A 23,774-nucleotide genomic window follows, 5' to 3' on the forward strand; every position below is an offset into this window, starting at 1 on the left:
ACAGGGAAGCAAACCACAGTAAAATATGAAAATGAAAGCCCTGTGTAGATTGACTTGAGGGATCAGACTGGGGGACTCTAATATTAGGCAGTTCATTGCCAACATACAGTAGAATTTGGGAAAAGATTTCCAGGCAACTATCAGTCCAATCAGTCCAGTTCCAGGTGCACAATAAAGTTTAAGGTATGACTACATAGAAACTCTTTTACAAAGTACATGTGACCATGAGGGTGGGTTCTATAGCTAAAAGACCTAGAATTTAGGCTGGGTGGTGGTGGCGCACGCCTTTAAACCCAGCACTTGGGAGGCAGAGGCAGGCGGATTTCTGAGTTCGAGGCCAGCCTGGTCTACAGAGTGAGTTCCAGGACAGCCAGGGCTACACAGAGAAACCCTGTCTCGAAAAAACAAAACAAAACAAAACAAAAAAGACCTAGAATTTAGTGTGGTCTCTGACCAATAGCATAGAGGTCAGCTGGCCATAAAGTGCATATGACATCTCCCCAAAGGATGGGTAACAGTCTAGGGAAGGAGTCTGGGATAATCATTCTGGGGAATTTCAGTTATGTCTGCCTCTGTAGCAGAAGGTAGGTGAGGTCTGCCTCCACAGATAGCAGAGATTACATGGTCATTAACAAAATTCACCCTGAGCCTTTTGGATAGAATGCAGGTATTTTATCTCCTTCATTGAGAAGATGACCCTGTGTGTTAAACATTCCTGTTTTTCCTAGTTATTTGTGAATACAAGGGCCTTTGTGCCCTTAACATTTTCTTGATCATTAAAGACTGGAACTCTACTGCAAGCAGGAGAATTCACCTCAAGCAAAGATGAGGTCTCTATTTGGCTATCCAGTGCAATGTAGTCAGTCCTGAAACAAAATAGACACAACTAACAGAAATGGACTCAGCGCCGGGCGGTGGTGGTGCACGCCTTTAATCCCAGCACTTGGGAGGCAGAGACAGGCGGATTTCTGAGTTCGAGGCTAGCCTGGTCTACAGAGTGAGTTCCAGGACAGCCAGGGCTGCACAGAGAAACCTTGTCTCGAAAGACCCAAAAAAAAAAAAAAAAAAAAAAAAAAGAAATGGACTCAGCAAGTTTTAGTCATATAATTGATCATATTTATTCACAAATCCTTAACAAGGAAGAAATTGGCTGGGAATATTTGGGAAGGGATGGAGAGAGGACAAAGGAAAGGGGAAAAGTGATGTAATATATTTTAATCAAAATATATAAAAATAAATTTTAAATTAAAAGATAGCTTAGCTGTTAAGAGCAATGGGTAGCTTGCTCTCTGTTCTCTTGTTTGTAGGTTCTGTCTGTGCCTCTCCCCCCTCCCTCCTTCTCTTCCCCCTTCTCTCCACGTGGTCATGGCCTGCCTCTACTCCTCTACTTCTCTGAGCGTTCTCTCTCTCTCTCTTTCTCTCTCTCTCTCTCTCTCCTCTCTCTGTTCTCTCTCTCTCTCTCCCTCCCTCTCTCTCCCTGCCATCTTCTCCTGTTTCTCTTCCCACCATTGCCCTCTGCCCTGAATAAACCCTCTCCTCTTTGGAAAAAAAAAAGAGCAATAGGTATTGCTACTGAGGACACAGGTTCCTTTCCCAGAAGCCATAGGGAAACTAACCATTTCCTGTAACTCTAGTACTAGGCATCTCCTGCCTTCTTCTGGCCTCTGTTGGTACTGCACATAGACACAAGCAGGCATGTGTGTGCATGTGTGTGTGCGCGCACACACACACACACATTAAAAATAGAATTTAAAAAAATAAAAGTTCATATACAGTGATGTCACAATATTGAGTCCGATAACAGTCAGGGCTACCTAAAATAAACTCCTCTGGTCTTGCATGGAAATAGCTGTGGCTTTCCTCTGAGCCAGCCTGCTTAGAGTCTAAAGGAGCCTTATTCTGAGGTTAGAATATCTCAGCACAGTTGTTCTTCTAAGAACAGTGCCCACAGTACTGATAGGTAAATTCTCCTTGAAGTTTTATGATTCATGTTCTCTGTCATTTGTATATGTGAGAATTGTAGCACTGATACATCTATCTGTTAGATCATACATCATGATTGACAGGTGGCATTGACTCCTGAGCAATCTTTCACAGTGTTATTTACTTGGTTTTCAGCTAAGACCTTGTAGTATAAGGTGAAAATTCCAGAGGCATTTCTGTCCATCATTTTTTATAATTTATATATACTAAGAATACCCTTAAATATCTCTGCTTTTACATTGTGCCCATTCAGAAGAGGATTTAACTTAGCATGCTTAGGAGTAGGCAAACCTATATGTGCATGTATCCAGGCTCCATAAGTAAAATCTCAATGCTCCCTTTGTTTAGCAAAATTATTGCTTTGGAAAGAACTCCCTTGCTTTCCCAGCTTGCCACGTGGCGGGGGGTGGGAGGGATATCTTTCTCAGCTCTTTTGTCGTGGCTTTTGTCATGGCTATTCTTGGTAGCCAAGCTGACTACATCTGAAATTAATTAAAATCCAAAGGTTGGGTACTGTAGGAGATTCTTCTTAATTACAGTTTTTGAAATGGAAAATCCCTTCTTTTTTTTTTTTTAATTTTTTTTTTTCTTTCGAGACAGGGTTTCTCTGTGTAGCCCTGGCTGTCCTGGAACTCACTCTGTAGACCAGGCTGGCCTCGAACTCAGAAATCCGCCTGCCTCTGCCTCCCAAGTGCTGGGATTAAAGGCGTGCGCCACCACCGCCTGGCTGACCACAGGTTCTCGTAGTGACCAAGCCGGCTCAGTCAGTCAACAGGGTCTCAGGGAGGAAGTGAGGATTGAAAAGAAAAAAGACCATTAGACAATTTTATAATGTGATTCCAGCTAGTGCTGAGGCTGAAGCACCTTTATTTTTTCCCAATCTGTTTTTATATCAATCTAGGTACATCCAAAAAATATAGTCAGTTCCTAGATCAAAGATAAAATAATCAAGCAAGGCAACAAAGTCCTGGAGTCACTGGGTGTGGGGGCTTATCAGAATGATCAAGATAAAAGGAATGCCACACATTCCTCAATTACCTTTACCTTGAGCCTTGCATTAGCCCAAATGCAAATGCTCTTATCTGAGCCTATTTCCTCCTAAGGGAGGTGCTCATGTCACTCAAGACTCACTGACCAATCAAAGCCTTCAGGCGGACCTGCCAGTCAGAAGAGGAGGCGGGTTCTTCCGGGAGCCATGCTGCCGGTTCCTCTTAGCTGAGCAGTCTTGAATGGTTTGGTGTGATATGCTCTCTCTGTCCTGCGGCTGGATGCTCTGAACTGTGCCCTGGCAAGCTCTGAAGTTGCGACATGGTGAGCAAAGGATCACTGCCAACAACCGGGAGGAGCAGGGGGCTGGGCAGTGGGAGCTGATGTGTTTTTTTTTCCCGGGACAGGGTGGGAACTGGCGACAAGATGCGGCACCTGTGAGGTCCCTTGTGGTCCGTGCCATTCGCTGGATCCTCTCGTAGGCTGTGAATAACTTTACTATGGGGGCTGCATCTGCGCAGAGCATTTGGAAAAGTGGTTTGTGTGTAGAAAATATCCTTGGCAAGATGCCAAACTCGGATAGATAGCCCTAGTTTCTCTAGTATCGTCTACAAGTTCTGCCCTTAACATTTAATATTTAGGTGTAAGATCCGTTTGAAGTTAATTTTGTGGAGGTTGTAAAAGGCATCTCATGTGTTGTGTAGCAATCCAATATCAAGCTGTGCTGTAGAAGAGTATAATGTAAAGGATTTCCCAATGCTTAGGAGATAGTAAGGAACACCAAGTAGAATTTACTTCAGGGAGGACTGCTTCTAAAATACTCCACAGATAAGTAAGTAGTATGCTAACCACACCTGTTAGAGATTAGAATGCTAGGATATACATGTTTGTAGCCAGCCAGCAGCTTCAGGTTCTCCTGAAAGGAGGGCTGGAAATGAGGGGGACAGGACAAGAAAAGATGAAGCCAAGACAAAGTTCTGATCAAGGCTAAAAGTTTAATTTTCAGAACATCGTATTGTTCAAGGTCTGTTTAGCCTGGCTATCGTGGTAAATATTCAAGTCTTCTTAGCCAAGGTCTATTTAGCCTGCCTGGCAAATGTTCAAGGTCTGCTTGGCCTGTACAGGCTGGGGAGGTCACATTTGTTCTCCAGGGTTGTCCAGAAATATGGCTCCAAGCCACAACAAAGGAAACAACCCTGATTTACAACCAGACACTAGGCTCATCCCCATATCGAAGAGCAGGCTTCTAACAAGCTGCTCAATGGGGCATTACAGGATCATACTCAACATTAATTAGGGCCAGGTGCTCCATAAAGGTTCAGTTTTCTTGAGAAAAGCATAGTTTTGCCACATGGGCAAGATGACACCTGGTGACAGCCATTTGAAAAATTTAAAAAAACAAAACAAAACACTATTGTGTTGAATGCTGGCCTGATCATGCAAGGCTTTCTTTCCCTGAGGTCCATGGCCTGGCCCATGGGTCAGTCAGTGGGATATGCAAGGGAGAGAGTGGGGATGGAGGGTCAAGAGTCGTGAAGAATGGAGACAAGACAGTTGTCTGATTAAGTCTCGTTTATGGAAGGCAATTATGGGTACATAAGCACAAGCAGGGGAGTGCAGCTGGAGACACTTAACCACGAGTCCAGGATATGTCTGAGAAAAACAAGATGTTATCAGAGTGTGCTCAGCTGTTGTGGACTACTTGTAAAAATATCATGCTAGAAAAACAAGTCTCTTGTCAGGGTGGAAAAGTAACCTGCAAATATATGGCCCAAGATGGCTGCAAAGATGATAGCCGCTTTCTGCTAGGAGTTGGCGCTCAACAGGTCTACATGAACAGAGATCCTTCTCTAATACCAAGAATATGCTTGGGAGAGCTGCCAATGATCTGGGGCCAGGGTCTTTGGGAGGGGTTGCTTCAGATTCTGAGAACACAACTCTTCCCAAAGCATGAGACTGTGATTATCAGTCCCAAGGCCACTATAGGCTTGGTCAGGAATGTTCTTGAGATACCCTGAGTTCCCCTTGTGCAGCAGTGTTTGATTAGACTTCTCCTGAGTGTGTCTCATTGTATGATGTTTCTGCTAACTTCATTGTTTCTTCATATGTTTCTGCAGACTTCATAGAAGTCTCCTGTTTCCTTCCATTTCCCCCATGTAAGTAGTGTACAAGATGGTATTCTTCTTAAGAAGCTTACTTAGCATAAGACATAGTTGTGCAAGACCTCTCCACACCAGCTTTTATATTTTCTATGTTCTCCTGTGTTTTTCATCATCTGGGACCTTCCACTTAAGACCCTGTCACTGAAGAATGACCTGTAGTTTTAGGGAACTGGTGTTCTTAAGAAATTATCCTGGTAATATGTTTGCTGTGTAAATTTCTCATCTGTTTAAGTGGCTAGACTTGCAGTGTACAGTCCATATTTAAATTGTTCAAAACATAACCTGGAACCTGAACCTAAGAGACTTAAGGGTGACAGAATAAGTGGAATGCAAAATCTGTCCAAGGCTGGCTCCTCTTTTAGCATTAACCAGTGTAGCTGTTCTTTGCTACTTTGTGATTTCTTCTCCCTGCTCCTAACACCCCCTCTGCTGCCTCCAAATGCTCTTTCTAACACTAGATAGGAGAAAAATAAGGGTGGAGGAGAAAGATCTAATTTCTTTCCTTGTACTTGACCCACCAGCATGAGTCAAACAATCTCTGAGCAGGGAGTAAGGAGTGAGGATTAAAGATGGTAAAGGCAGAAAGAAGCAAAGCCAAGAGTTAGATTTGGAAGGACTGCTGGTTAATAGTGCCGCCACAACGGCCAAGCAGCAGCCTCAACTTTATTTTAGATAGCCTTTTTATACCTCACAATACTGTGGGAAGCAAAGCCACAGCTAACAAACAATTTGCTGAAGTATACACGGGGCATCTGTTCTTATCCAGAGGCTCCTCTCTGTTCCTTCCACCAAGGTCTATAGAATTTTCAGCGCCTCACCTTGAGCCTCAAGTGTACCTCCTTTTATCATTCCATACTGGGAAATCAGCCACCTTACCCTGACCTACCTTGATGCTACCTAGCAGATATTCATATCCTGTCTGTCTCTGTCTCTCTCTGTCTGTCTGTCTCTGTCTCTCTGTCTGTGTCTCTCTCTCTCTCTCTCTCTCTCTCTCTCTGTCTCTGTCTCTGTCTCTGTCTCTGTCTCTCTCTTTCTCTCTCTGCTTCAGAGAAGCAGAGGCAAACTTTTACTCTGCTTTTAGAATCAGACAAACATCAGGCTCCCGACATTTCTTTTGTTTGTTTTGTTTTTTGGTTTTTGTTTGTTTTTCGAGACAGGGTTTCTCTGTATAGCCCTGGCTGTCCTGGAACTCACTCTGTAGACCAGGCTGGCCTCGAACTCAGAAATCCGCCTGCCTCTGCCTCCCAAGTGCTGGGATTAAAGGCGGGCGCCACCACCGCCCGGCTGACCATAGATACTTATAAACTACAACCAACCTTCCTAAAAGACCAACAACCCTCCAAAAAATTTAAATTGTTGAAAACATAACCTGGAACCTGAACCTAAGAGACTTAAGGGCGATAGAATAAGTGGAATGCAAAATCTGTCCTCCACCCTGCCTCTCAGGGTCCTCAAATTTATGTACCCTCCAAAAAATTTCCAGAATTCCAGATGTCACACCAACTCAGAAATCTGTAGCTGGCAAAACCATGTTTCTGCTAGAGTACTAGGCAAACCATGGTTAGTAGCTGCAGACAGTCAGAACCAGTCTCACATTCCTACACCTGAGATTTAAAAAACAAAAAAAGCACAGTCTTATAATATTTCTGTGTTTTTTAGAGAAACCAAAATTCCAGAATTCTCAAAAATATCACTACAAACCAGAATTGGATACAAGCTATTATTAAAGAGATTGTTTTAAATTAATCTTCTAATTGTATGTGAAGTGATTTCTCCCTGGGAAGGCATATTTTAGAACAGCTGAATCTTCAGCCTTTCAGAAAAAAAGATTTCTGAGATAAGCTATGTTAACTCAGATCAGCTTGTTCCCCAACCTCTTCCTAAGGCAATCACCTTGCTTTCCTCTTGATTAAACATCCTAAATCCTTAAGTTAAGGGATATATCATAACAGAGTGTTAAAATTACTCATTTGAGTCATATAATTAACTGTTCATTGCAGCAATAGGATTTGCTGTGGAGCATGGCTTCTGCCTTCAGATCAGGACAGGAGGAACAGTTTACTGTGTACATTGCAGGGTGAAACAGGGAGAGCAATAGCTACATCACAGACAAAAGTTTAAGAGTCAGCTGCAGGAGTCACCATTATGAAGACAGACCTGATTCAGGCAGGGTGGTGATTTTGTAATTTTGCAGCATATATATGAATAAAAACGGACCAGATTGGTGGCTGTACAATTTGGGGAGGTTGTGTTGAGCCAATGGATATTAAATATCAGTTAGGGAACTGTCCTATATAGTTATATACAATCCTTGTTGACTAGGTTAAATCAGTTCAGAGGGTTGAGACACAGGCTGTGACTTTTGCAGCCTGTACAGGCTAAGCAGACCTTGAACAATCGCCACTGCAGGCAGGCTAAATAGACCTTGAACATCTGCTACGCTTTATCGGCCTGAACAGAGACATCTGATTCAGGGAAATTCAGTTCCAGGGTACAAAAGGAGTTTCTGAGATGCAGAGGTTTCTCAGTGTGCATGGTGGTATGCAGGTGGGTAGGTCAGATTCTACATCCTGCCATAATCCACATAGCAGGAAGCAGACATTAAATTATTCTTCAACCTTTGTTTGTGTGTGGGCTCAGTAGGGCTGGGTTTGTGTAAGATGATCACAAGGAGGCATGGGGGGACTACTGAGCCATAGCCCACCTTTCTGATTATAGCTGCTTGTGGCTTGGGTTCACCTGAAAGGGGGGCTGGAAATGAAAAAGGGACGGAGGAGAAAAGATGAAGCCAAGACAAAATATTCTGATCAAGGCTTGAAGTTTAATGTTCAGCTTTTAATTTATAGCGAAAGCCCCACCACTGAACCCCTTGTTGTTTCAGCTGGAGATGGGTGAGGGGACCCATCCTTTGTCACAACCGGAGATGGGTGGGGGAACCCATCTTTTGTCACAGAGGTGTTTCAAGGCAAGCTCAATGGGCAGTCTATTCTTCTAAGTTCCTGTAGCAGGCTGTGCATACAGCCAAGGTGGGTAACTCCACGTAGGTCCTATTTTTTTTTTTTTTTTGGTCTATTGTGATAAACAAGGTCTTTCTGGCCTACTCAAGGCTGGGGGGAGGACACATCTGATCACATCCATTCAGAGAGTTCTAGAGCATAGGGCCTCTCTGGAAGTAAGATCAGTAGTGGCTGGAGAGACAGTTTTGGGGTCACTTTGAGTCATTTTTTGTGGGAGTTGTGAAGTCTGTTTATTTAATTTGTATACACATACAATCATAGGTAATATTGGTCAAGTTCACATTTTTCCTGGCTGAATTTCATTAGGTTTTGATTAAAACTTGATATAATTTGGGCCTTATGTTCTTGGTTTTTTTCTGCATCCCCTTATTTTTTCACAAATGTTGTAAACGTTCTGATTGTAGCTCCGTGATAAGTACAGATGGAATTCATATTGTTCCAAAATGTGTACTATTTCTTCATAATCCTATTAATAATTCTGAGAGATTTTTTTTTTCACATGGAATAAGCTTTCCTACTAGATGCTGTTAGGAGTTTTCTTTAGATTGTTTTGAATTTGCTGCAAATTGAACATATCCAACATCCTTTTTTCTTTTTCTTTCATTCTTTCTTTTTCTTTTAAATCATAGCACTTTCATGGTGTTCTTTTCAGTTGTATAAATGGGCAAAAGATATTCTGCATAATTATTCATGTAGCAAACTATAGTAAGTGTGTGAAACTGAAACATATGTGAAATAATTTGTACTGTGTAGTTTCTACTACCCCGCTTTAAGTTCTGGGCAGACTGTACTACCAGTCCAGGTTCCCTCGGATCCTCAGATGAAAGGCACACACACATTAGTTTATTTTTTATATGATTTTAGCTCAGTGGCTGGACATTTGTAAGCTTCCTGCAGCTAACATTCCCTTATCTTCACTCCCAGTCCAACACCTCTAATTCTTCCCTCAACTTAGTTGCCTGATTACCTTCTTCTCAGCATCCTAAATCTGCCCTCAGCTCAGTTGTGTTTCTAATCTCCCACCTGCTTGCTACTCGAGGCCCAGTCGGGGAAGCAGCCAGTGGCCACTCCACCCAAGATCTCACGTGGCTGGTGGCTGCTCTGTCTCTTCCTCTGAAACATGATGAATCTTATTTCCTTCTCCTGTGTCTGCTAGCTTGCTGCAGGAACATGAAAGTTCTGCCTCTTCTGCCCAGCCATTGGCTGCTAGCATCTTTATTAATTGATCAAGAGCCAATTTGGAAACAGGACCTTTAGGGTTCACACGTTGATTTCTGATCAGAGCATCAGAACCGTCCCCTACAATAATGTGCAAAGCAATAGAAAGAGGACTTTAGTATAGATTTTATTGACACAGAATATATTGTTAGGGCCACAGAAATGATATCTCAGTATGACTTAATTGAGAAAACAAAAAGAGTAAAAATAAAACATAGTTCAAAATTAAACAATGAATCTGGATGTGACATGGGTTTGTGTGTTAGCAATAAACTCTGATAGCAGTAGTTGGGATTTTCCACAGATATCAGCTAAAATTAGTTAAAACCATGTTGTGGTATAGTTGATATAAAATTGTACATATTTAATATATGTATTCTGATACATTTGGACATAATACCTATCCCCAAGCAACCCCATTCTACCAAGTTATCATAAAAATTACAGAATTGCTGGGCGGTGGTGGCGCATGCCTTTAATCCCAGCACTTGGGAGGCAGAGGCAGGCGGAGTTTGAGAGTTCGAGGCTAGCCTGGTCTACAGAGTGAGTTCCAGTACAGCCAGGGCTACACAGAGAAACCCTGTCTCGAAAAAAAAAAAAAATGACAGAATTGCTATGAGTCATAGCATTTTCTCAGTATATTTTCCGTGCACTAGAAATTAGCATTAAGAAGCATCAAAATTTTCATGTTCGTTGCAATTGTATTCATGGTGGCCTAAATATGAGAATCACCTTACTGCTCATTTGTTGAGGACAAGCTGGACAAGGAGGGCATTGCTAAAGGAATGAAGACAATAGCAATGGTTAAAGGATTTTGCACTTGTAAAGACTCTCACTGCCAGTGCTGTATTGGTCATAAAATGACATGTAATTACAGCTTAAGCAGTGTTAACCCACTTCTTTCTCCCATATAATTTTTTTTTTGTTTGTTTTTGTTTTTCGAGGCAGGGTTTCTCTGTGTAGCCCTGACTGTCCTGGAACTCACTCGGTAGACCAGGCTGGCCTTGAACTCAGAAATCCACCTGCCTCTGCCTCCCAAGTGCTGGGATTAAAGGCGTGCGCCACCACCGCCCGGCCTCTTCCATATAATTTTAATCCTTAGTGCACTCTTATTTGTTATAGATTATTTATTATAGATGGATGTGAGAGCTGCAGCCATCTTGTCTAAATTGCAGGTAGCAATAGAAAATGCAGAGCAGAAAGCACAGAATCTATCTGAAGCAATCACCTTCAAAGGGTTTTTCTAATGTTCTTTTAGAACATTATGTGGAGAAGAGAAATGAAATATCAGACTTTCTGTAGCAAGAGTTGTTATAGATACGAAAAGCAAATGTGCTATTATAGTATACTGTAAAAATGCAGAAAGTGGCTTTATTCAGGTGGTATGAGAGCTTTCTGCCAATGAGTCATACTGCATGAGAAAGTAAAAATGAGGTTAAGAAACAGACTGTTTTGTTTTAATTTAAATACTGAATAAACTACAGGTGGACAAACATGTAATAGTCTTAGATAAGTGACTCATCTCTTTGTTTTCTCTGGATTAAATAATCTATTTTAGATGGTGACACTTTAACTTTTGCTTTGGAGAATGTGTATAGGGCTGGAGAGATGCCTCAGCAGTTAGGCTCACTGACTGTTCTTCTAGAGGTCCTGAATTCAATTCCCAGCAACCACATGTTAGCTCACAACCATAATGGAAACTGATGCCCTCCTCTAGTGTGTCTGAAGAGAGCAACTATATACTTAATATATAAAATAAATGTCTAAACTCTTTTAAAAAAGAGAGAATGTGTTTAAACATTGAACATTTTAGTGTATTATAATTTTTTTTTTTTTTTTTTTTGAGACAGGGTTTCTCTGTGTAGCCTTGGCTGCCTGGAACTCACTCTGTATACCAGGCTAGCCTCAAACTCTCGAACTCAGAAAGAAGACAGAGGAAAGAGAAGCAACATAAGAGGAAGCAGCACAGAGGGTGAGAGGAGGAGGCAGTTTTACCAAGAGAGTTTTACAGAGACAAGTTTAAGGGAGAACAAGCTAGACACAGCTGAAGATAGAAGGAGCCAGAATGAGAAGAACAGATTGCTAGAGTTCATTTGAGGCCAAGCACAGCAGTATAGTCAGAAGTGAAAGAAACCAGTTTGAATCAGTTAGCATGAAGAGGAGTTTGAGCCAGAAGAGCTGAGTTGACCAACCAGCCAGAGTTCAGAAAGAAAAAGAAAGGTTGAATTTATTCAACAGTTAAGTCTCAGATGCCAAAAAACATTCTAGACCTAGATAAGATTGTATGGAGGCTAGAAGCTTCTAGAAATAGAAGCTAGGTTAGCAGATGGAAGTAAGCTGACAGTTAAATCAGGCAAATAGGATACTTTTACACCCCTGTGTGATGGTCACCCTCTACACAAACAGAATAAGAACTGTATCTGTCACAATCATGCTGTCCTTCTTCGATGTTTCACTTTTCTGTGTTTATTATTGTTATTTTTGGTTTTCGAGACAGGGCTTCTCTGTGTAGCCCTGGCTGTCCTGGGACTCACTCTGAAGACCAGGCTGGCCTCGAACTCAGAAATCTGCCTGCCTCTGCCTCCCAAGTGCTGGAATTAAAGATGTGCGCCACCACTGCCCGGCTTCTGTGTTCATTATTACTTCCCTTCTTTGCATTTTCATTTAACCAATATTGAATTAATGTTTTAATTGAAAATAGATTCTTCTCTCATATAATATATCCTGAACAGTTTCCCTTTCTTCTCCTCCCAGCTACCCCCCTCTTCTCCCCAAGATCCACCCTCCTCTGTTCCCTCTGCAGAAAGGGTCAGAGGACAGCCAAACAGGACAAAAGAATATTGAGGCTGGAAAAGAATCTCAGGATCAACAGTCCCACAAAAACACCAAGCTAACAGCCATAACATATCAGCAGAGGACCTGGAACAGACCCATGGTGGCCCCATGCTTGCCATTTAAGTCTCTGTAAGGTTCCTAGAAATCCAGGCAGTGTTAGGCATAGGTTCTCTCCAATGTCCTAGACCTCAAGTTAAACCAAACATTGGTTGGCCACTCAAACAAGTTTGTTACCATCATGCCCCAGCACATCTTGCAGGATGGACCAGTTGTAGGTTGGGGGTATTGTAGATGGGGGTTGGTATCCAGTTTTCTCTTTCTGTAGTCTGTAGAGTACCTTCCCTCCTCAAAGAGACTAGAACATAGGGGTGAAGGCCCCAAGCCTGCACTCGCTTGACCTCTACATTCAGTTAACTGTGTGGAATTTGTCCTCTTTGATGGTGCCTTCCTGTCAGTTTTCTGAGAGCAAAGTTTTGTCCTAGCATCAGCATGGATTGTTTAAGGATCTCCAGGGGACCTCATTGGTTGACAACTCAACCAAATGTAACCCATTCTCAACATTGAAGCCCTGCCTAGCTACAAAGGATAGTCAGTTCAGACTCCTAATATGAGGAGTCCTCATTAGGGTCACCTTTATAGATTCCAGGAAGTTGCCTTTGTACTGGGTTTCTACACTAACCCCCAATTCCAGCTGTTTCTCCCTGCACTGTACTTTGTCCCTCCATCCTCTCCCCTCCAACTGATCCCCACACTCCTGTTCCCATCAAACCCAAGTCTACTCACAGAAAGTATTCTATTTCCCCTTTAGAAGATCTTTGCTTCCCCCCTATAGCCCTCTTCTTTTCCTAGCCTCTCCCGAGTTTGTGGGGTATACCTTGATTATTATTTACCTAATAGGTAATATCCACTTATAAGTGAATGTATACTGTCGCGAGCAGGGACTCTTATAAGGGATTAGAATCCCCCGCAGGATTCTAATCAGGATTAGGGTTAGGGTCCTGCTCCACTCAGGGATTGTTTACTGGATTTGACTGAGATCATCAGCTCTAGAGGGAAGAGAGAGTACGCCAAGAGACAGAGGTTTTGGAATTCAGTTATTCTTTAATTAATAATGCACAGCAAGCAGTATATTATAACCAATGTTAAGGCTATTGCTCCAACAAGATATTGCCGTATTTCCTATGCATTGCCTCTAACAATATGCACAATGAACACAAATAAATTGCTAATTACCAAAGAAATAAGCATAGCAATAAACATATCATTCATACAGCCTGAGTCCTTATGTTGATTTTGGGTTACAGGTCCTGAGTCCAGGAAGGTGGGGTCAGACTGCAGCTTCCAGATAGTTGAATTGATAATTTGACCTTGACCATTGGTCAAGGCATTGGTCTCAGTTAACTCTTTGATGACCGGGGTGCTGAGGAGGCATTGTCCGGAGGATCATATTGGCCAGTCATGGCTACAAGTGTGAGTAACTGTTGGATTTGGCGTTACTCCTGACGTGTAGGGCAGATAACCTGCCAGGCTCTGACCTCATCACAGCTGGTTATCACAGCACAACTTTTACTTCCAGACTTGTCTTTATAAGTAACAGACTAGTCTCTACAAGTTTCCTATTTCAAAATGGAGTTTAAGGGCCTGCCCCTTACACATACCATATCTGTCATTCTGGGTCTGGGTTACCTTACTTAGGATGTTTTTTGTTTGTTTGTTTGTTCTTTAGTTTAATTCACTTGCCTGTAAATTCATGTTGTCATTTTTTTTTAAACAGCTGAGTGATAGATACTCCGTTTTGTAAATATACCACATTTTATGTTTATCCACTCTTCAGTTTAGGTACCTCTATGTTGTTTCCAGTTTCTGGCTAGTATGAATAAAGATGCTCTGAACACAGTTGAGCAAGTGTCCTTGTGGTAGGATGGAGCACCTTTTGGATAGATGCCCAAGAGTGATATAGCTGAGTTTTGGTAGAGATGAATTCTCAGTGTTCTGAGGAACTAAGATTCTGAGGAAATACTGATTTCCATAGTGGCAGTATTAGTTTGCACCCTATAAGCAGTAGAGAGTTGTCCTCTTTCTCCATGTCCTTGCCAGCATGAGCTGTCACTTGTAGTATTGACCTTAGCCATTCTGACATGTATAAGATAGATTCTCAAAGTAGTTTTGATTTGCATTTCCCTGATGGCTAAGATGGTGACCATTTCTTCAAGTCTTTCTTGGGCTGTTTGAGATTCCTCAGTTGAGAATTCTCTGTTTAGATCTATACTCCATTTTTTAATTGAATTTTTTGCTTAGGAAAGTATAGTTTCTTGAGGCTTTTATATATTTTGTATATAAGGACTCTATAGGATGTGGATTTGTTTTTGTGCTTTTTTTTTGTTTTTTTTTGTTTTGTTTTGTTTTTTTGTTTTTTTGGTTTTTTTTTGAGACAGGGTTTCTCTTTGTAGCCCTGGCTGTCCTGGAACTAACTCTATAGACCAGGCTGGCCTCAAACTCAAAAATCCGCCTGCCTCTGCCTCCCAAGTGCTGGGATTAAAGACCACTGCCCGGCGGATTTGGTTTTAAAAACAATCTTTTTCCATTCCTTAGGCTACCTCTGTCCAATTCACTGGGTTTTTGCCACTTCTAATCCACTTTCTATTATTGACAAAGAGGAGAAACAGTGCACAGGATGAGTGTTGGCCTGTAATTTCTTTGATTTTTGATTATAGTCTTCCCCACCCCCACCTGCTTTTATACCATTTTAGTTACATGCATGTGTTGAGGTCAGTTCTAGGTTGAGGAACTTGCAATACAATTGATGCAAATAGTCAAGGAACAAGCAATACAATAAACACAAATAGTCAAAGAACAAACAAGGCACTAAACAAAGTCCCTTGATCACTGTTTCTAAGGGCTTATCAGGATGACCAAAAATATCTGAGCCTACTTCCTTGTCCTAGTCCAAAGTCTTTTTCATGCCTGAAGCCTACTTCTTTGTTCTAGCCTAAGATTTAGATTCCTGCCTGAAATTACTTCTTCATTCTAAAGTCAGATTCTTGCCTGAAGCCCATTTCCTTGTCCTTGGTCAATGTCAGATTTCTGCCAAGCAGCCCATTTTCTTGTCCTTGGCCAATTGATTATAGCCTTGTAGTTTATGTTTAAGAGACTTATAGGTCTTTCTGTATCCTTTTATTTGTGGTGCTATCTCTGTTATATGATTTTTATTCATTATAATCTAATTATATTTTTGTTTCTCTGGAAAATGATAGACCTTCACCTATTTTTGTCTTCTGAAAATTTACTATGTTATGAGTTTCTTGAGTTTTTGATAGTTTGGGAAACAGTTTTTCCTCTCCTTGATCCTGCCTTTTCTCATCTCTGGTCAAATCTGTTTTCCAGTTGTTGCATTCATCAATTTTTGTGTTTTTGCTACTTAAGTGATTGATATTCTTAACAAATTTGATTTGAGGTTTTTAAACTTCCTGATGTTATTGACTTTTGTGTCCTAATTAGCTTCAATCATCAACATTTCAGAGCCTACAGTCAGTCATCTGAGGGAGCCTCACTTGAGGGCATGCCTCATCAAAACAGCTGGATGCTGTTTGTGTCAGAGATTGTGTGGAGTGATATGGGAAGGCTCTTCCGATGAGGGTGGCAGGATCCCTCAGCAAGTGGGCCTGGGCTGGATAATAAGAGAGCTAGCTGAGCATGAGACAGTGACCAAGCAAGAGGGCAAGCCAGGAAACAATGTTTGTCCATGATTTTTGCCTTCATTTTATTGAAGCTTGAGTTTCTATACTAAGCTCCCAAAATGATGGACTATGATCTGACAGGACCAAACAAGTGAAACTGTTAGAACCAGGTTAGAGGAGTCAATCACAACAGCAGTGAACAAAAACAAACAAAACAACTTAAGTGATTTCCAACTTAAAGTGAATCCAACAAAAACAAAAATGCAAAAAGTAATTTTGTTGCTGGACAGAACCTGAAAATGTTCTCCTTTGGAGGAATGTGGGAAGTATCAGGACTTGAGATGGCAAACAGTGCAGAAATCTGTACTTAGTGCTTAATCAGCTGTTTTTGTAGCACCTGGAAGATCAACGTATTGCCAATAAAGCAGACAGAAGTTGAAGTTATAGGATTTCAGTCGAAAATAGACTCCATGAAAAATTTATCTAGAGGTCATTTATGTGGTATTTTTACCCCAAATCTTTCTTATTCTGCCCATGCCCTGAGAAATTGAATAAGACAGAATTAAAAAATAATTGGCTGAATTCTTAGATGGAATATTGAATCTGTTGGATGGTTATTACTAGTAACTCATTCAGGACTATAGTAAAAAATCTCAACAAGTGGGGCAGAAATTAATCAAAGTCTGTGGTTTATAGAGAAAAACAGCACTCTAGTTTCAGATGGCAGCCAAATGCTGAAACAAAAGCAGGAATTTTCAAAGAGATTATCACCATTAAAGAGAATGTCTCAGCCGGTCAGTGGTGGCACACACCTTTAATCCTAGCACTCCTCCATCCGGATTTCTTAGTTGGAGGCCAGCCTGTTCTACAGATTGAGTTCCAAGACAGCCAGAGCTACACAGAGAAACCCTGTCTCAAAAAAATGAGAGGGGGGGCAGGGAGAGGGAGAGGGAGAGGCCGGCCATGACCACGTGGAGAGAGGAGGAAGGGAAGGGAGGAGGGGCGAGGGGACAGAGAGAAGCTAGAGGCAAGAGAGTAAGAGAGAGAGGAGGAAAGGAGCAGCCCCTTTTATAGTGGGCCAGGCCTACCTGGCTGTTGTCAGGTAACTGTGGAGGTGGAGTTTAGACAGAATACTAACAGTTAGGGTCCAAGAATCACTGAAAGAAGACCCCAGACTCAAATAGTATGCAAAAGGAAAGTGTTTTATGCTGCAGAATTCTAGCATGCAGGAGACTACCATTCACTGGGATGGAGACAGACATGTGAACTTTCCAAGCTCAATTTAAAGCTTATGGAGGAGCTTGATGGAGGAGTAGGTAAACTTTATCCTGACAGGTTGGCTCAATTTCCAGGGGAATGGGTGTCTTTGGAATTGGTCAAGGTTCTCAGGAATTTTGGAGACTTTCTGAAACTATTGCTGATTAACTATTCTTGGCTCAGGCCTGGTGGCAGGGGCAGCTCCCGATTGCCTCCCTGTGAGGGATGGTTTATCCTGGAATTGACTTGTTTTGTACTTTTCCAGTTCTGGGAAACAAACTTAGGCCCAGTCTCCCAAACTGTCAGTTTATAGCCCGTCATGGAGTCAGTCTGGCTCTGGCCAACTCAGTCCTCTCAGTAGAAGTTTTTTTGTTTGTTTGTTTTTCAAGACAGGGTTTTTCTGTGTATCTCTGGCTTTCCTGGAACTACTGTCTGTAGACCAGGCTGGCCTTGAACTCAGAAATCTGCCTGCCTCTACCTCCCAAGTGCTGGGTTAGGGTTAGCGTTCGCCACCACTGCCCGGCTTAGTAGAAGCTTTTGTAGGAGGAACTTTTCTAGATTCCCTTATTTGAGATGAGACTTGAGGGTCTATAGATGCAACCTGTTGCCTGTTTGTGTGTGTGTGTGTACTGTGTTGTTGTTGAACCTGATCAGTCAGCTTCCTTCTCATGTCTCCCCTTCATCATTATAGACTCCATCCCTAAATCATATAAGATGCAGTTGAAGCTATTGTTACTCAGTGCTAAGCTATTTTTGTGAGCCTGGTGTTTCTATAGTTTTATTTTATTTTATTTTTTTAAGACAAAGTTCTTTCTAGCCCTGGCTATCCTGAAAGTAGGCGTGTAGAACATGCAGGCCTCAAACTTAAAGGTCCACCTGACTCTGGCTCCAGAGTGCTGGGATTAAATGTGGGCCAATATGCCTGGCTTTTTCTTTATATATTTGTTTGTTTGTTTTTACATTATTGGTTGATGGGCTGGAATGTAGGTTTCAGTACATGTCAAGCATATGCTGTTGTGTTGATCTTCATCCACGTTGTGAATTTTGAAATTTGGCAGAGAAAATATTCTGGTTTTTGGGATGACATATATTCATGACATTAATACTGCCTGAGTGTTCAGAGTCATTGGATTGCAGCTGCATGGCATTCTTCCTACCTGTTGTGTTTGTGTTTGTTTTGATTTTTTTAATGAATATGAGTATTTTGCCTGTATGCCTGGTCTCCATAGTAGTCAGAAAATGGCTTCAGAATTCCTGAATTTGGAGTAATGGATAGTTGTGAAGCCCCCTTGTAAGTACTGGCAATTAGCCCAATTATTTGCAAGACCAGCAAGACTCATCACTGCTGAGCCATCTCTCCTGTCCTATTTTGCGTATTTAGGTTCAACATTTACATTGCCAATATTTTTATCTGCCCATTTGTAATGCTTATTTTAAAAATTATTTTATGTATATGAATACACTGTCTCTGTCTTCAGACACACCAGAAGAGGGCATTGGATCCCATTACAGATGGTTGTGAGCCACCATGTGGTTGCTGGGAATTGAACTCAGGGTTAGGGACCGCAAGAAGAGCAGTCAGTGCTCTTAACTGCTGAGCCATCTCTCCAGCCCCATTTGTAATGCTTTAAAGATGCATCCCCTTTTTGAAAGATCTCGTTACTGTTACAGTTTAAACTGGGGCACTTCAAGATTCTGAAAGATGAATACAGAACTGGAACAAATGTGTAACTCCTTGTAAGAACTTCAGTCAAAAACTTTGAGTTCTTTCAATCTTGTTTGCTTGATTGATTTTTACAAGGGAGATAGTTTGCATCCAACTCAATGAGATATACCTGCCTCTGCCTTCTGAATGCTGGGATTAAAGGCATGAGCCAATACACTCAGCTTGACCGTCATTTTGTAGTTAGTAATTGTTCATACAATTTCTCTGATGTGTGCTCAGTACCATTTGCCTGCCCCCCCCCCCCCCCCCGTGTATGTTAATTAGCATTTCTCTTGCAAGGCTATATCCTACTCAAAGAGCAAAGAAATGATAGAGGTGAACCTTATTATCCAGTTTCCTTCTAAGATGACTTGATAATTACATTAGAACTTTTGGGTCAAAAAATAAGGGGGGAGGAAGCACCAGAATTATAAGAACATATTGTCGGCAGGCAGTGGTGGCACACGTCTTTAATCCCAGCACTTGGGAGGCAGAGGCAGGAGGATTTCTGAGTTCGAGGCCAGCCTGGTCTACAGAGTGAGTTCCAGGACAGCCAAGGCTATACAGAGAAACCCTGTCTCGAAAAACAAAAACAAAACAAAAGAATATATTGTCAATGAAACATGCATTTACAGTGATGTTGGAATCGTGGTTTCTGTTATACACATGTTTGGGATATTTTAGGATACAGTGACCTATGATGATGTGCATGTGAACTTCACTCAAGAAGAATGGGTTTTGCTGGATCCTTCACAGAAGAGTCTCTACAAAGATGTGATGCTGGAGACCTACAAGAACCTCACTGCTATAGGTAAGACTGCATTTTTTTCCCCCTTTTTAAAATAAGGAGACAAATGTTTGTTATTGATGATCTTCTGTAATTTCAATTGAGAATCAGGAAGAATAAATCGGCCATAGTTCTAAGGTTCACTAAATATAGTAATTTTGATTTTGCCTAATTTCCAATAATATATCATACATTTTCTGGTACTATATTTTAGGCTACAATTGGGAAGCCCATAATATTGAAGAACATTGTCAAAGTTCCCGAAGACATGGAAGGTAATTTTCATATGCAAGTTGGCATGAATATACCTCTGAAGAAATGTTAATATGTCCTGGAAGTTTTAAAGAAAAGCAACAGTAAAAAAAAAAAAAAAAAAAAAGAAGCACTTCTTTAAGTATATTGATAATTATTAAATTCTTGCAAATTCCTGTACCTTAATGTCAGGTGTTTGCTTATGTTTGCAAGGCATTCCTCTAGGAAACAGTACCTTAACAGACTTTACCATTTGAATCATAGCCACACTACAGCTACTCTGTAGAACTGCCAATCTATTTAGTCTCACTAATATATGTGTACCATTCACATTTTGCAAAAGATAGGTAGATAGATAGATAGATAGATAGATAGATAGATAGATAGACAGATAGAGATACAATAGGTGATGAGTACACATTTCTAATAAGCAATTATTCCATAGTAAAGCTGATTATTCATATAGTAACATTGCTAAGTTTATTGAGAGGGCAGTTTATGAGAGTCAAGAATGTTGTTTGGGAGAAACCTTAATATTAATGATAATATTTAAAATGGTAGCACCCAATCTGGCTTGTTTTTATGGGGCCGCCATGTTCCCAACTAGGCAAGGCCTGAGGCCACAAGCAGCCTCTGCTGCTCAACTCTGACTGTGGATCATGCCTGCCAAAGCACTGGCCCTTGCATCCACAAGACGCCAGCGTGGGAGATGGCTCTGCCAATCTACCATGCTGTCTCCACAATGCTTGGCTGAGCCCAGACCATCCCACCATCCATGCAGTACCCAGTAGAAATGAGACTCTAATGCTTAAAAATTACCTAATAGCTTTATATATTTGGTAATGCTCAATTAACAAGATGCCCACACAATTAGAGGTGTTTCCCAATATCTAACCTTAAGATATAAATTGTTAACCAGGACCATCCTGGACCTGTGGTTCTCCATGGATCCTACATCTCTGCTCTCCTCTTCTCCTCTTCCTCTCCTCACTCCTACCTCTCATACAGCCCAATCGCTGAGCTTTATGTAAATGTAGTGGGAAAATATCCCCCTATACCTTAATCCCTATACCACATGTCTATGATGAACAAAAATTCAAACTGTGAATGCAATGTGGAAATCTTTCACTTGTTATTCTTTTAATAGGTATATCATGCATCACAATACAAGCCATGTGAGCATAGAGATACTGAAAGAAGCAATGCACCCCTCTCCCTCCCAGAACAATTATATATGTAGTAGTCCCCATTTGAGTAGACTTTATCAGTGTGATACAAGTTTTTAATTAGTTAGTTTTCCAACTTCATTGGGAATACGTCTGTAAACTCACACTGCAGAAAATCTCTATGAGCACTAGGAATGTGGAAATTCTTTTTTTTTGTTGTTTTTGTTTTGTTTTTCGAGACAGGGTTTTTCTGTGGAGCCCTGGCTCTCCTAGAACTCACTCTGTAGACCAGGCTGGCCTTGAACTCAGAAATCTGTCTGCCTCTGCCTCCCAAGTGCTGGGATTAAAGGCGTGCGCCACCACCGCCCAGCTGGAATGTGGAAATTCTTTTCTGTTTGTCCTGGTTAACTTTGCAAATGTAGTATGCAAATGTAGTGTATTTCACAATATAGGACAATTTTTGAATGTATTCAGTGTGGTAAAGCTTTGAGCTCTTCCATTTCTCTTTAAATATGTGAAAAATCTCATAGAGAAAAAGGATGCTACAAATATGAGCCAAGTAATAACACTCTTACCATTACAAGTATCCTCAAAGATGCAAAACAACCCATAATAAAGGGGAAACCGTGAATGTAAACAAAGTCTTCAGTTTAATGAATGTGGTAAAGCTTTTACATATGACAATTATCTTTGCAGGCATGAAAGAAGTCATACTGGAGAGAAACCCTCTGAATATACTCAGTGTGGTAAAGCCTTTGCGTGTCACAGTTATCTTCAAAGACATGAAAGATTTCATGCTGCAGAGAAACCCTATGATGGCATTCAGTATGGAGAAGCCTTTGTACATCATAATAGTCTCCAAATACATAAAAAAACACACACTGGAGCCAAACCTTATGAATGTAATCAATGTGGTAAAGCCTTTGCACGTCATCGTAATCTTCAAACGCATAAAATAATACATACTGGAAAGAAACCCTACAAATGCAATCAATGTGGTAAAGCCTTTGCACGAAAGAGCCATCTCCAAATGCATATAATAATACATACTGGAGAGAAACCCTATGAATGTGATCAATGTGGTAAAGCCTTTGCATATCATGGTTATCTCCAAGTACATAAAAGAACACATACTGGAGAGAAACCCTATGAATGTGATCAGTGTGGTAAAGCCTTTGCACATCATTGTCATCTCCAAGTACATAAAAGAATACATACTGGAGAGAAACCTTACAAATGTGATCAATGTGGTAAAGCCTTTGTAGGTCAGAATGATCTTAAAAAACACATAAGAATTCATACTGGAGAGAAACCTTACAAATGTAATGAGTGTGGTAAAGCCTTTTCATGTAACACGAGTCTCCAAAGGCATAAAGCAATGCATACTGGAGTGAAACCTTATGAATGTAAGCAATGTAATAAATCCTTTGCCTCTCATGGTCAACTTCAAAAACATGAAAGAATTCATACTGGAGAGAAACCTTACAAATGTAATGAATGTGATAAAGCCTTTGTATGTAACGCCAGTCTCCGAATACACAAAGCAACACATACTGGAGTGAAACCTTATGAATGTAAGCAATGTAGTAAATCCTTTGCCTCTCGTGGTCAACTTCAAAGACATGAAAGATTTCATGCTGTAGAGAAACCCTATGAAGGTATTCAGTATGGGGAAGCCTTTGTACATCACAGTAGTCTCCAAATACATAAAAAAACACACACTGGAGCAAAACATTATGAATGTAATCAGTGTGGTAAAGCCTTTGCACGTCATCGTAATCTTCAAACGCATAAAATAATACATACTGGAAAGAAACCCTACAAATGCAATCAATGTGGTAAAGCCTTTGCACGAAATAGTCATCTCAAAATGCATAAAATAACACATACTGGAGAGAAGCCTTACAAATGTGATCAGTGTGGTAAAGCCTTTGCACATCATGGTTATCTCCAAGTACATAAAAGAATACACACTGGAGAGAAACCATATGAATGTGATCAATGTGGTAAAGCCTTTATAAGCGGTAGTCATCTTCAAGTACATAAAAGAATTCATACTGGAGAGAAACCTTACAAATGTGATCAATGTGATAAGGCCTTTTCATGTCATAGCTATCTTCGAAGACACATAAGAATTCATACTGGAGAGAAACCTTACAAATGTAATGAATGTGATAAATCCTTTTTATGTAATGCCAATCTCCGAATACACAAAGCAACGCATACTGGAGTGAAACCTTATGAATGTAAGCAATGTAGTAAATCCTTTGCCTCTCATGGTCAACTTCAAAAACATACTGAAAGAATTCATACTGGAGAGAAACCTTACAAATGTAGTCCATGTGGTAAAGCCTATTCACAATCAGGTTACCTCCAAGTACATAAAAGTAACCCTATGAATGTAACCGAAGTAGTAAAGCCTTTACAAGTCAATGTGATCTTGTAAAGTGTAGTGGTTTGAGTGTGCTTGGCCCAAGGCAAGTGGCACTATTAGGTGTGGGCTTTGAGGAAGTATGCCACTGTGGGAGTGAGCTTTGAGATCCTATGCTTAAGCTCCACCCAGGACTGAAGAGTTTCCTGGCTGCCTCCTGATTAAGATGTAGAATTCTCTGTTCCTCCAGCACCCTGTCTGCTTGGGCACTGCCATTTTTCTGCGTTGATAATAGACTGAACCTCTGAATCTGTACACTATCCCCAATTAAAAGTTGGTTTTATGAGAGTTGCCTTG

The 23,774-nt window shown here is 41.0% G+C and overlaps 1 protein-coding gene across 1 annotated transcript; it reads left to right on the plus strand.

Annotated features, from left to right (window-relative positions):
* The first annotated feature begins 3,182 nt into the window (after positions 1-3,182).
* Positions 3,183-23,765, plus strand: LOC114626771 (zinc finger protein 431-like). Its single transcript, XM_028774291.1, has 4 exons — positions 3,183-3,294; positions 19,526-19,652; positions 19,843-19,903; positions 21,743-23,765. The coding sequence occupies exons 1-4, from the start codon at positions 3,292-3,294 to the stop codon at positions 23,490-23,492; spliced, it is 1,941 nt and encodes a 646-aa protein (XP_028630124.1). The 5' UTR covers positions 3,183-3,291; the 3' UTR covers positions 23,493-23,765.
* The last annotated feature ends 9 nt before the right edge of the window (positions 23,766-23,774 follow it).

The sequence above is a fragment of the Grammomys surdaster genome, unplaced genomic scaffold (assembly GCF_004785775.1).
Source record: "Grammomys surdaster isolate TR1022 unplaced genomic scaffold, NIH_TR_1.0 66, whole genome shotgun sequence".
Lineage (NCBI taxonomy): Eukaryota > Metazoa > Chordata > Mammalia > Rodentia > Muridae > Grammomys > Grammomys surdaster.